Genomic DNA, 17786 nt, shown 5'->3' on the forward strand with positions numbered 1-17786 from the left:
TTACATTACTTTGCAGTTTATTATATGTAAAAGAACAGTAAAAAGTACAGGTTGTGCTCACCAGGGATACAAAATATCTAATATATTGTCCATTCCATTAACCATTCTTGCCGTACAATAAATACAACACAATAAATAGCTCAGATATAAAGCCGGCACCTCTAAGCCAAAAGAGCAGAATATCGGCACTGTACAAAATGAGTAATAATCAGGGCGCATAGCGGCGAGGTTATCCTAGGTAGCGTTATATATGATGCAGCCAATAGCATACACAGAAAATGAAATAGATACAAGATTCCTTCATAACTTCTCTCTGCCGAGAGCATTGGGGTTGACGTTACGACAAAGCCTCATGGTGCCCGGGATGGTTGGTGCTCGAAGACTTTACATCAGCTTCATCAGGATCCAGGAGGAGATCAGAGCAGACAAAGTCCAAGGCATGGAGAATTCTGGAACAACACAGAGAAGATATTAGGAATGGAGCGGGAAGAGTTGTCATCTTCCAATAACATCACATAAGAGATATTAGGAATGGATCGGGAAGGGCTTCACTGTCAGGGCCTGGACTTGAACCTGGGACTTCTACTGTGTCAGGCAGTAACTCTACTCACTGAGCTACCTGGGATGCTGGACAACACTTTGCCTCATCTATTGGATAATCCTGCCTTGTGCCTTGTTTGCTCTTGAACCTTGAACTCCTTGCTCCTCCCATGAACTTCCTATATAAGCCATGTCCTTGGACTTCCTCCTTGCCAGATTATTGTGCCTTTCCAGCCAATATTCCTGCTACTGTTCCTGCTGCTGTCTACACCTCCGCTACTGACCTTTGGCTTGTTCCTGACCACGATTGATCTGCTACCATTTGTGACCGACCCTTGGCTTGTGACCGACTCTGCTTTCGTCTGATCCCTAACCTGTTGATCCGCTATTGGTTCCCAGTCTGCTCATTCCCTGGTGGGGTGATCCTGAGATCTGCGACCTGGTATTAACACGCAGCCCAATCCATCTCCACCATTAGGAGCTCTGGTGAATACTGGTTAATACTTAGACCCCGCACCTCAGGTGAGCCTGCGTCATTCCCAGGGGGATCCGCTGGTGTACCTATCCTGCTGGTTCCAGGTAAGCCTTTTACTGCTATAGCAACTGGTCTCTGAACCTGACCTTACACCGTGACATTCACCTTCCAATAACATCACATAAGAGATATTAGGAATGGAGAGGGAAGGGCTTCATCCTCCAATAACATCACATAAGAGATATTAGGAATGGAGCGGGAAGGGCTTCATCCTCCAATAACATCACACAAGAGATATTAGGAATGGAGCGGGAAGGGCTTCATCCTCCAATAACATCACACAAGAGATATTAGGAATGGAGCGGGAAGGGCTTCATCCTCCAATAACATCACACAAGAGATATTAGGAATGGATTGGGAAGGGCTTCACCTTCCTATGGAAGATCTTTTGTTCAATCCTAAGTTTTCATTTAGTTGCAGTCTGAAGAAAGCCAACTTTTATACCAGATTGTGACTATGGGAATTTAAAGTGTATGTACAACCAAAATTTTTATAAATCTTGATACAATAGAGATAGAATTCGAACTCTTGTCAGTCTAACTGATATAGAGAAATTTACCCTCATTTACCGTCAAAGTGACAATGGTTTTAAAAAAAAGGAATTGAGGGAAAATCTGCTACAAGGACCCAAACAGCAATAAAAAAGCTGGCAGGTACTTTGACCTTTCTATACTCTACTTAATAAACAAAAATTATTTCTGTCTGTGTTGTTGTTGGAGATTTGCTCTCACTTCTGGTTTGGTAAAACCGTTGCCACTGGGACAGTAAGCAAAGGGAAATTTCTCTAACATATCCCAAGATGGTAATAAAAGCCCAAAATGGAGCCTTATCCTTTCCAACTATTTCTAAAGCTGAGAAAAAAATGGCTGGATGTACTCATTAATACAGAGATCCCCTCCACTGTAGTTCTGTTGACCACACAGGAAGTGATGGGAAATCTGTCTAGTGGGGGGGAAACAATAAATACCACCAAAAACAGTAACATTTTAATACAGGTGAAGGAAAATCTGTCTAGTGGGGGACAGCATTAAATACCACAAAAAAAAAATGTTAATACAATATTTGTGTCATGGAGCAATATGTGTTTTCCAAAGACAGCACAACAGAAGCTGTTTGCCTTCAGACTGTCTCTTTCTAATTGAAAGTCTCAATCATTGCTAACAACCTTTTAACTTTATAGTTTTATAAAAAAAATAACATTTTTAGATAAATACTAACTGTACGCATAGAATTATATGGATAGGTCAAAGCTCTCAGTCAGTGTTGGAATTAGACAGGTGAGATGGGGGGAAATGGGAAATTTGACATATCTCTATGGAGGAGTTAATTCTTTTTGTGGCCAGTAAAAGGAATCTGCAAAGGCTGAAAAGGAGACAATATTTTTGCTGAGCATTTTTTTAATGCAAGCAGTGTAAGTACCTAGATGTTACCTGGTATCGGCCTTTTGCCGTCCCTGTACAGTAGAGATTAAATGTGAGAGCAGCACAGTGGCTAAGTGGTTAGAACTTCAACCTAGCAGCACTGGGTTCATTGGTTCAAATCCCAACCACGATACTACCTACACAATGGGAGCTAAATCGGCCCTAGTATTTGTATGTATGTGGGTATGTGAGTTAGGGACCTTCGATTGTAAGCTCCTTGAGGGCGGGGCTGATATGAATGTACAATATATGTGTAAATTGGTGGTGCTATATAAGTACCTGCAATAAAATAATAAATAAAAGTGAGAGGAAGAAACAGCACAAAGGATAGAATACTAATCATGTGCTGCACACAGAAGTATTTACAAGGAGCATGCGGATAGGAGGAGGGGTAGATGACCTAATCAGTGTGCTACTGCCCAACTGGGGGTGAGGAGAGGACACCATTGTATTCCTAAGTGTAACAGTAAAAATGGCGTCATCTTCATGGCTGTGCTGCATGGCAGAGTTGTGTAAATCTCAGGAATGCATAGACAGAATTACAAATCCGTTGGCAGGTACTATGGCTCCCCTATCTGTTAATCATCTGAAAATGTAGATTATTTCCTGGAATTCAGCTTTAGTTGATGAGCTTAGATGTTTAGTTTAGATGATTCAGTGCTGACATCATCCAGAGCCAATCCTACCAACTGCTGATTATCGGTAGTTGACTGTGGGATATTGGTGACAGCTCGGTTACAGCTCTGGGGGTGGGGCATATATGCAGGGGATAGATGTTGAGGTCGACCTGCCCTTCCCCAGTGTATAGGGGTGTTGTTGCTGTAAATGGGTTGAACATGTTTAAACAATGAGAATTCTCAATGTAAGAGTTTACTTACCGCTAGCAGAACTGACATCTATATCGTAAGACTTATCAGCTGGAAATAAAGAAAAACATTTCTGTTAATTGGAGATCTCAACAGGGCTGAGACTCATTCTTCTGGATATATCGTATGACATTCACATTCACTGGAGGCTGAAATAATTGGGTTGTGTTCACCGTAGACGTTGAAGCATTTGTAAGCCCCGACAATAAACCCAAACAATGGGCAATTTGTTCACTTTTTTATCTTTTAAATATACGGGACACACTCAGCAAGAAAACATTTTTTTTTATTATGACAGTGAAGGGTTAGAATCTCTGCAAGTTTTATTGATTTGTCCCCTCTGGGACATTTCTCCATTCTTCCTGGTCAGGTGACAGGAGTCAGACAGAATGGGAAGTGAGAGGTATTCCCACAAAGGGAACAAAGACAGCAGATAATACTTGACAAAAGCTTTAACCCTTTTCCCACATTACCCCAAAAAATATGTTTGTCTTTAATATATGTGACTGAAGGAACACGGAAAATTACTGTAACAAAACTGAACCTGAGATGACTTACCTGCATTCAGATAGATACCGGTTCTTCCTGCAATGTTCTTGGAAACACCTGATCTGGAGCCGCAGGTCTGTAAGGAAATAAAAGTAATTCAACAGAAATTCCAGACAAGTGAAATCGATAAAGGAACTGCAAACTGTATCAAAGAAACACCACAGCTATGCTAAAGTCACAACGTCCCCTTCATGTTCCTTTATCTGTGTTATCCCCACAATGGAAACAGTGGAGGATGCGGGCGCACCAGGTTCTTCCATCACTCCAATGGTGAGACTTCCCTGTAATAGGAATCACCTATTTATTATACATTGTATCGGGGCAGCATGACACCATCCATTGTCTTTGTTAGGAATGAGCATGAAACCATCCATTGTCTTTGTTAGGAATGAGCATGAAACCATCCATTGTCTTTGTTGGGGATAAGCATGAAGCCATCAATCAACTTTGTTAGGGATGGACTTGGGTTTGAGCCAAACTCTAGCTCATCCCATGTTATGGCTGCAGCAGATGGGCAGAACTGTGAATTCTGGTGGTGATATCTCAGTATCAGAAGCCAGCATATAACTTAATTTGCCACTTTTGTGTGGAGTTGGCCATTATTTCAGCTACTATACTCTTTACACACAGCAATGTTCTACCCGCTTGGTTAGCAGCAGCAGATCTGGTATTCAGGAGGAAAACTGGTATCTTTATGCTTGGTGTTCATATATTTTTGGTCCATAAACACCTCTATTCATCTTAATAAGGCTGTGCAACGATCAGAAAGCCAAATGTGGACATTTGGGCAGCGCAGTAGCTTGATGATTAGTACTCTTTGCCTTGCAGCACTGGGGATCTTAAACTCCCAGCCAGAACACTAACTGCATGGAGTTTGCATGTTATGTTTGTGTGGATTTCCTCCAACATGCTAGTAGGATTCTTGGTACCTGTCTAAACTGTTCCTTTCAGGAGTTTTTTCCCAGAGAATAGGTGCAAGAACTCCCTCCTTCCAAGCCACTCCGTGTGTCCACCCTCCACCCACCTCCAAGTACTGTCCCTTAGTTCCACCCCATACCGACCTTCCAGTACCGCCCCTTTTAAAAGACACAGAACAAAGTATAATTTTGTATTGCTAAATTTGTTTGGAATATGTTAATGATAACAAAAAGCAGTAAAATAGATCCCCTGCAGCCATCAACAATAGCCCCCCCCCCCAAATAAAATATCATCCCAGCAACAATAAATCCAAACCAGCAACAATAGTTCCCTTTACAACAATAAAGCCATCAACAATAGATCCACCATAGCAACAATAGACACCCTTTAGCAACAGTATACCTGTCAGCAACCAACAACAATAGACCCCCCACAAGTAAATACCCCCCAACAACAATAGATCCTTCCCAACAGCAATAGACCCCCCAACCCGTAACAATATTGCCCCCAGCAACAACTGACCTCCTTAGCAACAAAAGACCTCTACTTCCCACCACTCCTTGCCCTTACAAACATTCTGTGCTGAAGGTGCCAGAACTGCATTCCCATTGAAGAAAACCCCCGGTTCCTAATATGTGGGTATGGCTAATGAAGCCCTGACTGCTCCTTCAGGCACAGAAATCACAGAACATCCTCTATGTGTACGTTGAGTCTTACCGCACAATCATCAGTGCAGAGTCTAAGATCAGCAAAGAGATAGACGGTGTTAGAACTGGTGATCTTGAAGACTTTCATTGCAAACAGAGCTTCAATGCCGACTCCATTGTTATCCACTGTTAGCTGGTCAGCAGATATTTGGCTAGATGGGCACCTGGATACAGAAACCTTTCATCAGCTTTCAGTTACTGTAATCTATAGATTAGAACACAATACTGGTACATACTAATAGAGCTGATCAATGTATGGGGTATGTTCAATATATAAATACTGTATCTATCTATTATCTATCTATCTATCTATTATCTATCTATCTATCTATCTATCTATCTATCTATCGATATAGATTTACAGATATATATATATATATATATTATAGATGGACAATACATGGCATGTCTTCCCTATTTTATATGTATTTTATAACTGAACAGTTCTAGGCATGTGTTCATTATATTGTTCCTGTTATTCAGAATTAAAGTCCCCAATTCACATTTTAATTGGTGGAGTCATTGTGCCGTACACAAGAAATGATTACATGCTCTGTGACCAGTATTTCTTCACACCTCAGACCTATTCACACCTACATGATTTTCTCCCTGATGTATTCTCCATTGAGATGAATGAAATACATCAATTTGCATGTATTGCACTCTGCTTAATTGCAGCATGCTCCATTTTCCTCCAATGCGCACCAACACATTGCTGTGACCTGGACTTGTAATAAACAACGGATTGTCAATGCATTGGGCCTGCCTTGAGCAAAGGAACCCATCAATTGTGGTGTGAATGAGCCCTTCAATGGAAAACATACTGGGGTTTATTTACTAAAGCTGGAGAGTCCAAAATCAGACTCCCTTCTGCATAGAAACCAATCAGCTTCTAACCTCAGCTTGTTCAATGAAGCTTTGCAATGAAACCTGGAAGCTGATTGGTTTCTATGCAGAAGTGAGTCTGATTTTGGACTCTCCAGCTTTAGTAAATAAACCCCCCTGTATCAAGCAAAAATAAATGTTAATAAATGTTAATTATGTCACTTTAATAAGTTGTTTGACCAGATTAGTTCAGAACTTCTTGGCAACACTACAGCAACCTACCTCCTAATATGATATCTTTTTCTGGGCATTTAATGAATTATTTCTGTAGTCAAAGACCACATAGAATTGCTAACCGGCATACTGTGTACTTACCCGTCCTGAAGAAGATAGTACTTGGGGGAGCTTGAGTTGGTAGGAGAGGCATAAATATTCACCACTGAGAGACTGAAGGTGTTGGCATCCAGATCTGGTACTTTCACAGAAAGGTAAATAGTATCTTCCACAGTCACGGTGTCTTCTTCCAAGAGCCCGACCGAATATGTGTTATCTGTAAAGGCTGCCATTACGGCTGTATAACTTGTACCATTTGTAGGACCGTTTATTACTGCGCTCCTGGAAAATAGACACAAGACAAAGGTCACCTACCAAGAAACCCTTGTAGGTATGTGGCCATGCGTCTATGTTATCACACAGAGAACTGACATTATTTGCAATGAGGATAAAGAACAAACCTATTAGCTATTTCCTTTAGCTCTGTGTATTCTGATGGAAGCCATTAATCTGATATACAATTTAAAAAGCACCACAATGGTGTTAAAATGAATGTTTATAAAGCAAACAAAATAAAAATACTTTGAAAGAGAAATATTCCAAAAATGGTTTTCGTCCGTACATCTCTTGTGGGGCACAGGAGTGCACTTACTTACTCTTCTGTGACCCAGATTGCCCGCTATCATCTGACATGGCACAGCCTCTACAGGCTGTGGAAGGATCCCGACAAAATTGTCAGGATCCATTTGACTGTCAGACTGACAGCTGGATCTGCCTCTCAGCATGCGACTGAGATCTGGAGCCAGCTGCACCCACCCCCTCCCCTGACCAATGCTTCTGTGAGTGCTGGAGGAGCAGAGCGGAGAGGACATGACTGACAGTCACTTCTCTCCACTTGGAGAAGACTGAGAACTGGGCAGTAAGTAGTCATGTGATTGCTCAGTAATAAGTCTAATGCAGGCTATAGACGGGTCAAAAATCGACTGATTTTTTGTCCGAAAAAAAAATTGGCCGATTTTCGCACCGTTAGTGGGTTAATTGGTCGGCCGTTTTTCGGGGTTTTGGCACATTTTTTTATTGGTCAAGTTGGTAAATTTGTGACAGATTTTGACGATCGGACGATTTTCCCGCCAATGATGGGCAAATCGGCCGATCGTTTTACCGATAAAAAGTCTGCGCATGAGCCGTGACCTGCAAGAAGAAGAAAAAGAAGAATTCCAGTCCGCTATTATATTTTATATGAAAAGTCTTGCAACAATGTATCTATTAGTATCCAAATAAAACAATGTGTATCCGAAAAGGATACAAATGGATACATTGTTGCAACCACAAGACTTTTTCATGTAAAATATAATAGCGGAGCTCTCTGCAAGGGACAGAAGTAATTATGGGGTTAAATGCCGGCCGTAGACGGGACTAAAATCAACCGATTTTTTTTACCATTGGTGGTAACGTCGGCCGATCGAACAGCCGATTTTATGGGGGTTTTTTTTCATAAAAAAAGGCCCGGTTTTGACCCGTTTCTGGCCTGCATTAGAGCCAAAGTGGGGCAACTACAGAAAAACACCAATTATGGCAGCATATAGATGAGTATCCAAAAAACCAAACCAGCGCTTATATCTTCATGCTGACTAGGGGTACTGTGACTGTCATTCACTGAGGTGCAGCCCTTGGAAGATCGGGAAACCTTGTAACTGGTGAACATGGCGCACTCTCTTCGTGCATTACCACGGTGAAACACGAGTTTATTAAAATGCATAAAAGTGCATAGTCACAAACCAAAGGAGAGCTCTGAAGAAGGGAGTACGTCTCCTGAAACGCGTCAGCCTACCTCATCAAGGGTCTCCCGTCATTTGGGACCGTCACCACTGACTCTTTGTCTCTGTTTTTATCTCTTTTGGTTTGTGAGTATGTACATTTATGCATTTTAATGAACTCGTGTTTCACCACGATAATGCATGAAGAGAGTGCGCCCTTCATTCGTACAGACGAGTATGGACTAACATTTATCGGGAAAGTTGATCCAAGGAATATCCAATTGGCTCTCGGGGGATCGGCGCAGAAGACGGTTGGTAAAAACCAACCGTGGTGAGGACATCGCTGGACCAAAGGACAGGTAAGAGTTTGCAGTCAGCTGCTAAAGTTTTTGTAGCTGCTGACTTTTTTTTTCTTTTCAGCTGGAACTCCGCTGAAGATGCCGGCGGCAGGGAGAGAAGACAACCGGTGAAACCAGCCATGGTGAGGACACCGCTGGACTGAGGGACAGGTAAGTGTCTGTATTTTTTTTTCAGCTGGAACTCCACTATAAGCACCTCATACAAGAGTATATGATGGAATCCAATGTCATAAGAGATGGCCAACATAGATTTCTGAAAGACCAACAATGTGTAATAATAATTACCCGAGTATTGGGTGCAGGGTCACATTAAGCGTGATATTCATATACAGCGGGTAAGAGCAGGAGACATTCATAGCAGCGTCATTTTGTGTTATGATCGGACCCGTATTGGCAAAAATATTCAGCTGATTTGTGTATGTGATATGGGTTTTGTTTACCTGTAGAGAGAGGAAGCACATAAGTCATTAGACGAGGTCAGAAAACTCCATACAGTGATCTGCACATTTACAGATAGTTACTATTAATATCAGTGTATTCCCTGACAAGTCAAAAAGCAAGTCTCCAGTTTTGTAAAAGCAGAACTCCGGCCAAAAGCAACCAGATAAAAATAAATACCCCGCCTTCTACCGTGATCCCCCGGGAACCTTTATGTTTTCCTTAACTTTTTCTTTCTCCTCATCTACTCTTCTTTTTCATTCTATACTTCAGCTGAATATTTTTTTTTTTTTGGAACCTGAAGCGTTTTGTATAATCGCTGGACCCATTTTGGGCCCAAAGGATTGGCGTATCCTCACTTCTCTCATGGGGTTCCGCATAATGCTTTGTACGCTGTCTTCATGTTTACTTACAGATTCATGAGAACCTAATGGACCTTTTAGGAACATAAACTCCGTACACAAAGAACAAAAACAATGTTGCTTTATTAACCCCTTCAAGTCCTGACACTCTCACCCCCTTCCTGTCCAGGACAATTTTCAGCTTTCAGTGCTTTGGTTGACAATTGCGCGGTCATGCAACACTGTACCCATAGGCTTTTTTTGAGACAGATAAAACTTTATTTTGGTGGTATTTATTCACCGCTGGGATTTTTATTTTGTTTGCTATATAAATGAAAGAGACCAAAAATTTGGAAAAAAAGTGTTTTTCTTATAAAATTTTGCAAATCAATAATCTTTCTTCATAAATCTTGGCCAAAATGTATTCAGCTATCTTTTTAGCAAACCAAAAAAAAAACAAATTAGTTTATAACCAAAAATTAAAATTTTTCAAATGTTTTTTACATTTTTATTTTATTTCTTTTATATTATTATTTATGGGGTGGGGGGTTACATACTGTCACCCTAGCAGTGCAATGTCACCATAGTGACACTGTACTAATTGTGGGGGGTGATGAAGATTTTTTTTTCTTTTTTTACATTGATTGCTTTTACACCCATAAAGGCTGTAAATGCAATAATTTCTCCTCTCTGGCTGCATTCCTGCAGCCATTGAGAAATAATGTGTGAGCTGTGATTGGTCACAGCGTGTCACGGCCTGTACCATGTGACCTCTGTGATCATAGTAATAAGCAATGATGTCAGGAAGTGGCATCTTGTTTACTACTATTCATATGATCACTGATTGGCCAATCAGTGATCACATGAATCTGGACCTCACACAGAGGGTCCCGTACAGCGATCGGTGTTCCGCTGTGTCCGGAGGACAAAGTAGGCACCGAATGCGGTGTCACGCGTTCCCAGGGAGTGTGCACAGGCACTGGATGCAGGGGGAGTTTAGAAACGTCCCCCCGCTTAGGCAGCTCTCCCATCCGGGAGATGGATAGAGGATACAGTTTACTTCTTTCAGAGGGTGGGGAATATCCAAGCTGTGTGGAAAACACTTGGGACGTGGCTCTATGACATTTCCCGGGGTGTGACCTTCTACCACCCAATGGTCGCCCCCATTTTCTCCTTTTCTACTGATGAATCCGAGATCTTCATATGCTAATCAATACTGCACTTTGTTATGTATCTTATCATTTCATTACACATTGTAATCACATTTCTTGTTTGCTTCTGTAACTCAGTGCATTTATTATGCTTTATGTTACCTAGAGGAACTGTATGTTTATTCCTCTTCACTGATATTTCTATCCTTGGATTCATCTGATGACTTGATACTATCAATAAACTCCATTGTAAAAAATATATATAAAAATATAAATACCCCAAAGATAAAATAACAAAATGCATGCAAAATTCAACTTCAGTTCAGAGATTCCTCCTGTGGATTTTTTTTTTTTTGCCAATTTATGTGCTCACTCTGATGGCCAGTATCAATCCACTTTCTCTGAGCCCAGGTCCCTTTGGACCCCAAACCCCCAGCCTGTGACTGTACAGTAATAAGAGAAGCAGAGGACTGATGAGCTCATCTCTCTGTCACTCTGCTCTCTCCTCCTATCAACATAATCTTTGTCAGCACATGAACTAACTAGCTACTTGTGCTGCTTCTCTTTCTCCCAGTTGAACAGGGACTGCACGAGGCTGAAACCAGATCACATGGAGGTACTTATACTGACTGTATTAAAAAAATACATTTAATGATGTAAATAAATACAGAGCTGTGTTATTTGTGTCTTTTATATCTGCCTGGAATTCAGCTCATCCTTTTGCATGTCTCTTTTAACTAGCCTGCTGCTAAAGAGACATCCATGTATGTGGGCCCCCAGCTGGGGCTGTGTGCGTCTTTTCAAACACACAGCGCCCAGCAAGCCACGCCCCTGCTCCCTCCTCCCATGCAGATGCAGGAGCCAAACACACCCCTTCCCTCACTATCTCCTCTACAAACAGGAAGATCGGGGAAGGGTGCAGACTTGGAGGACCCGGTGGAAATGACCAGGGACACCAGGTATGTATATGGGTGGGGGGGGTGTAACTTCATCAGGGCATTGGGGTAACAAAAAAATTCTTAGGCTTATAGTGCAATCATAATGTGTTCTGTTGAGCCTGGGGCATATAACAAAAGTATTTGTTTGTCATTTCTTTTCTTACAAGACTAAGTAGCAAAAATATATAGAAAGTAAAACATTCTTCTGAGAACAAAGACAAAAGAATAACATAACAAGGGCTCTACGTTTTCTCTATTCCATTAACATCCTAAAACAGAATATTTTTGTCCAAATATACTTTAATGTATCTGTTTTTACTTCTCTTGTATAGTAAACAGTCAGACCGAGTCAGGAGAACTTACCACAGTATCAGTGTCACAGACATATTTTGTCAATGGACTATGAATGGCCATCTGCGATATTCCACCCACAATCTCCCTTACTGCCCAACACTTGGAGTTGGTGTCGTTCAGCCTTATATCAGATGTATTATAACCATGTGCTTCCAACCAACATTTTGACACTTGAATATTGAAAAATCCTCCATCACAAGTCAAATTTGGAGATGGTTTGCTTCCTGTAAAAAGAGTAAATTAATTCAGTATTTCTGAGATGAGAAGGTGACGGTGACATACTTGATGTACATTATACACTATAGGGGGTTTCTATATATACCCACTTTAGGGTGGCAGAGTGACCAGGGACTGGGGAGAAAGCAGCAATAGAGTCAAGGAGTTAAAGAGAAATTAAACTTCCAGTTTACATACAGTACAGACTGTTCATAGTCAATGCACCAACTTTCCATACATTGGTGGTCAGTGTAGTGCCTACCAGGGCTTTTTTTCAGTGGGGAAACGCCAATCCGGCACCTCCAGCACTGAATTTATGTAATGGCAAGGGGTGCTGGGGTGTGCTGGTGGGTCTATTAATGCTGGCTGCTGGGTGGTCTATTGTTGTTGGTGGGGGATCTATTATTGTGGGGGGGGGGGAATTGTTGCTGGACAGGATCTACTGTTGAGAGGGGTCTGTTGTTGCTGGGTGCTTGGGATCTATTGTTGCTAGAAGACATCTATTTTGAGTGTCTGTCCATTTTTGCTGGGGAGAGCTACTGTTAATGGTTGGGGATCTATTGTTACATTGGTGGTCAGTGTAATGTCTCCTTACATTGGGGGTCAGTGTAGTATTCCCTTACATTGGTGGTCAGTGTAGTGCCTCCTTACATTGATGGTCAGTGTAGTGCCTCCTTACATTGGTGGTCAATGTAGTGCCCCCTTACATTGGTGGTCAATGTAGTGCCCCCTTACATTGGTGGTCAGTGTAATGCTTCCTTATATTGGTGGTTAGTGTAGAGCCCCTCTTACAGTGGTGGTCAACGTAGTGCCCCTTACATTGGTGGTCAGTGTTAGTCAGTGTAGTGTCCCCTTACATTGGTGGTCAGTGTAGAGCCCCCTTACATTGGTGGTTAGTGTAGTGTCCCCTTACATTGGTGGTCAGTGTAGAGCCCCCTTACATTGGTGGTTAGTGTAGTGTTCCCTTACATTGGTGGTTAGTGTAGAACCTTTACATTGGTGGTCAGTAGAGCTTAGGATTCTGTCTGAACAAGTCAAGTAGCTTGGCTTTTCAGGCATTTGGATCCCAGTGTTGGTCATGTCCATAGATGATCATTGATATCTCCAGGGAGACCCCACCTTTTGTATATATCATCTGTCCCCCATCAGACCTATCATTCATCGGGAGTGAAGAAACAAGAGCAGACTTATCAGAGGCAGACTTTGCTCAAGTAACCCCATGCAATGTCTGGTATAGTCTGGCACACCGGAGTCCTTCAGAAGCTGAAGACTCTATTCGTGATTTCCCCGATACAGACCTCCCTAAGCCTCATATCTGGGTGCAAACAGTGATTGTTTCTTTGGGAACACGATAAGTCGACTTCAGTTGGGTCTTGCTATGGTCTCCTGACTCCATATTACACACAGCAATCCCAGTTTGTATGTTTATCTGCAGACAGTCAGATTATTCCTGTACTATCCACCATTCATGTTCAGGAAGTCGGGGGGCTCATTCACACCAGGGCACTCCATTGGGGTTCATTTAGAATCCTGATGTAAAGTGACCATTGCACCTTCCCACTATTTAATGTGTGCTACATGCACCTCATATGGTTTATTCATAGAAATACATTTTATTTCATAAATTCAATATTTGATTTCATAAGGCACCCATTCTGACTATATTATATCATACCATACCTGAATCTTTATAGAGAGTTGTATTGCACACGCAGGTAGTATTATTTTTACAATACTCATCATCAGCACAGGTAGCACTGTCACAGGATTGAGACGCAGCCACTGGAGAGACAGAAATACATTAAAGTGCGCCCCGTGTTCCTGTGTGGAAGTCTAAACAGGTCTCATATCAAGCTACTATGTGACACAAGGATCACAACAGTTCAAATAAATCAGCGATAATGTCTAGTTTGTTTCAAAGTTCTCCACAGCAATCCAATGATTGTCCAACCGCTGCAACTTGTACCCGAGTGTTCCAATATACAAACGTCTACCAAAAGTGTTACAATTCATAAACAAAGTGCTCCACAACCCTCTTCCCTGCGTTGTAGTCACTCGTGTTCCTGAATAAGGCGAGGTTTACATATATGTAGGTGCCGGAATTTGTGTAAATCACACGCATTCCTGCACCCTCAGGCAAACCACGCTGATATTCAGCAGATACGCGGGGCTGCCATTCATTCCTAATCTGTTTTGTTATCTGTTGATCCTGCCAGAAATCCAATGCTCTCCTGTGGACTCTGCAGTCTTATCTCATACAGGGTTATCAGTCCTGTTAGGTCAGTTTATTGCCCCTTCCTCCTATCTTACACAGATCAGGAAAGGGGGAAGGATTTTGTAGTCCTATGGCACTGCTTGTTCATAGATACAATATGGAGAGTGGGAGATGTTACATGGAGGCTGGCAGGATCACCAAGTGAAAACATTCACAAAAAAGTCTAAAAAAAGAAAACTAATGCAGCCACCACTAAGAACCAGCAAGCTGCAATATATTACATTATTATTTAGATTTAGTTTAGATAAATTTAAATCAGAGAATTGATCTCCCTCACTCTTTCTCTGTCCATCTGCCCTTCCCCAATTGTGCCATCTAATTTCTGGGAACTATCGCTGTCTCTGTATTCCAGATGTGTTATTATAGGAGAAAAGGACATCAACTTCACTCACCCGCCATGGCAGCGCACAATACAGAGAGCAGCAGTGTTGTCTTCATGGTTATCAGGGACCCTGGAAAATACATCCAGTATGAGCAACCAAATTCTGTTTGTGATTCAGCAAAAATCAGAAAAAAAAGAAAAAACAGAAAGAAAAAGAAACAAGTCCTGCAGAGTTTGCTTTATTTTATATATAGTTTTATACAGAAAAACCCAAAATAAATACAACAGAAAAAATAATGTCCATATATGCTACAATATTCATTATCTTTATTGACTATGTAACATACTAGACTTACCAAAATTTTAACTGAAAAAATTATATATATATAAATTTATAACTAGAAATATACAATAAGATTCAAACCAGTAAAGTAATACAATAAAATCCAAAATAAAACAAAATAAATACAATGAAAAAACAAACACCAAACATCCATATATTTTACAATATTCATTATTTTTGTTGACTACATAACATATAAGATCTAACAATATTTGATAAGAAATTATTTCATATATATGTATATATTATTATTAAGTGTTCCTGCATGGCAAGACTACTTCCTGTTATCTCACATATATATTCTGATTATTAGAGCCAAATTTACCCCCCAAACTCCTCCCACAGTTTTTACACTCCATAGATAGTAATATACCGAAACGTGCGGGTTGTTCCCGATTGGTGTGCTATTACTTTGTGGAATGTTTCGCCGAATGGTTCATGAAATTTCAGCATTTTTGTGGTGAAATTGGTCCCATAGGAATGAATGGTGGAATGTTCAAAACTAGAGTGTGAGCTGACAAAAGCTAGAGTGTGAGCTGAAAAATCAGGACATGATTTCTAAACTGCCATCACTCCCTCATTTGCGAGCCCCCCTACACAAATCTTATATCAAAATGTTCAGCTATCCCTGTGGCCACTAAAAATGTCCACGGCTAAGCCATAGTCCTGATAGTTTTCACAATATGACCATTTGTTTGAAACTCACGCCACCCATTGACATTCATTGAAACTCCACTCTAGTCACCTCAAATTTTAAGGGCAATTTCTAAACTGTGACTGTGCCTTAATTTTTAATATTTCAGAGACATACAATGCAGCAAAATGTAGGTCTGGGTCTTGTGATTCTCACAATATAAAGCTCTTCGGTGTAGGATCTATAATTTTTTAAATTACAACAGTTTGATGTGCTATATAAATAATTAAAAGTTGAAATGCATTTCTCACTCTATCAAGCTTGCCATGATCAATTGGTTAATGTCATGTTTACTATCTTTACTCACTCCAAACACTCCACACAGTTACTCTGCGCACTCCATAAAGTTACTCTGCCCCGTCCAACCTTTTCACAGTTACTTCAGCCACTCCAACCACACAATGTTACTCAAGCTACTCCACCCAGTTACTCCGCCCACTCCAGTTGTAGACTACAGGTGGAGGCAAGAACACTTCACACAATTTCCCCACAAATTGTAGCTTTTCTAGTTATCATTGTTATTATTATTATTAAGAAGAAGAAGAAGAATTTATAACGTGAACTAAAGAATAAGATTCAAACCTGTAGAGCAATACAGCAAAATACAAAGTAAAACAAAATAAATACAAAGAAAGAAAAAACATTCATATATGTTACAATATTCATTATTTTTATTTACTAGGAAAAAACAATACGATTCAGACCATTAGAGAAATACGGTGAGCTCTGGTTCACACTGAATGCGACTTTGAAATCACGCTGCTTCACATAAAGTAGCGCAATTACAAAGCCGCAGATCAGTGAATTATCTTGATAACCAACCAGCATTCTGAAAATACAGAGTCACCAATGGCAATCTCCATCGTTCTCGCATGACATCCCCTCCCATCATGGAGATTGTACAGCTTTAGAAAATGACAATTGTATCCTTATTGTCGGCTATCAGTTGTAAATGACTTAGGAATTGTATACTAACCGATAAATGTGGTTTTCAAACGTCCCAGGTCTTCACGAAACTTCCAGCAACTTGATGATCTTCCAACAAGTGCGCAAAGTTCGTTGTCGGTTGAGCTTTGCTACCTTTAGGAGAGGCAGTTGGATGTTGGAGGGGATCTGTGGACAATTACCGATCTCTCAGCTTCTTATATACTCATTGGTCCAGATGGAATGCTATACGTCTACCTTGTGAAGAACGTAGAAGGTTGGGTGACGTTAGAGTACATGGGCCTCACTCAGGCAGGATTTAGCCCCGAGCTGTCTCGATATAACTCTAAAACAATTCTTATTGGCAGAAATATTTTTTCTGGAGGCATTTAATGCGTATAGCTGGTATGAAACGTCAGCAAGTTCTATTACAAAAATAAACTTTCAACATTTTAAATATTTGTTTAAAACACAATTTCGGACACTTTTTTTCAGTGCCCAAAAATCTATTATCGACAAACTATAAAGGCAAATAAACTTAGAAAGGAACTTCTCCTATTTGTTGCTTTTTAGTCTTTACAAAACAGAAGATCAGGCTCTTGAGGTAACAAACCCCAACAAAAGGTATAAACAAACCCATTTTATTGTACAACAAATAGATCTAAAGTCACATAAGATCATATACGAAGGACTGACTATACTGATGGTGCTAGACTTCCATATACTGCATCCCACATACCACCTAAAGATGATTAGATTTACTATGATACACAAATGTGTCACAATGTAGCTATTTCCCTATCATTGTGCTGGTGATCTAGTGGAATGGGACGACTCAACATATTTCACAAGAATTTTTACTTTCTCAGAAGTGTATTGGCAGTGTATGCATGGTGATTGCTTGCCAGCCAATTACACCACTGATAAGACCATAAAACCTCCCACCGGAGCATAGAGAGGCACCAAAGGAAAGAGCGAAATACTGGAACTTCTAGCTAATGATGAAAATCTAAGACCACCCTTCAAAATATCCCCTTTGA

General features: G+C 40.7%; 1 protein-coding gene across 1 annotated transcript; it reads right to left on the reverse strand.

Moving 5' to 3' along the window:
* Window positions 1-16952, reverse strand: LOC149450679 (uromodulin-like). The gene is made up of 10 exons (XM_089691620.1): window positions 16799-16952; window positions 14856-14915; window positions 13869-13970; window positions 11982-12196; window positions 9036-9190; window positions 6737-6976; window positions 5547-5700; window positions 3921-3987; window positions 3375-3413; window positions 1-449 (listed from the first exon to the last, which is right to left on the reverse strand). The coding sequence occupies exons 2-10, from the start codon at window positions 14899-14901 to the stop codon at window positions 385-387; spliced, it is 1083 nt and encodes a 360-aa protein (XP_089547746.1). The 5' UTR covers window positions 14902-14915; window positions 16799-16952; the 3' UTR covers window positions 1-384.
* Window positions 16953-17786: the final 834 nt, after the last annotated feature.

This window comes from Staurois parvus, unplaced genomic scaffold, assembly GCF_062004578.1.
Source record: "Staurois parvus isolate SC_StPar_1 unplaced genomic scaffold, SC_StPar_1.0 ptg000565l, whole genome shotgun sequence".
Taxonomy (NCBI): Eukaryota; Metazoa; Chordata; class Amphibia; order Anura; family Ranidae; genus Staurois; species Staurois parvus.

Bases quoted from the DNA above. Each gene is read 5' to 3' on its own strand.
- LOC149450679 (XM_089691620.1), bottom strand. From the start codon at position 14,901: ATGAAGACAACACTGCTGCTCTCTGTATTGTGCGCTGCCATGGCGG. The intron at 13,971-14,855 runs GTGAGTGAAGTT...CTGTCTCTCCAG, and splicing joins ATTGTGCGCTGCCATGGCGG to TGGCTGCGTCTCAATCCTGT. The intron at 5,701-6,736 runs GTAAGTACACAG...TTCTGTATCCAG, and splicing joins TACTATCTTCTTCAGGACGG to GTGCCCATCTAGCCAAATAT.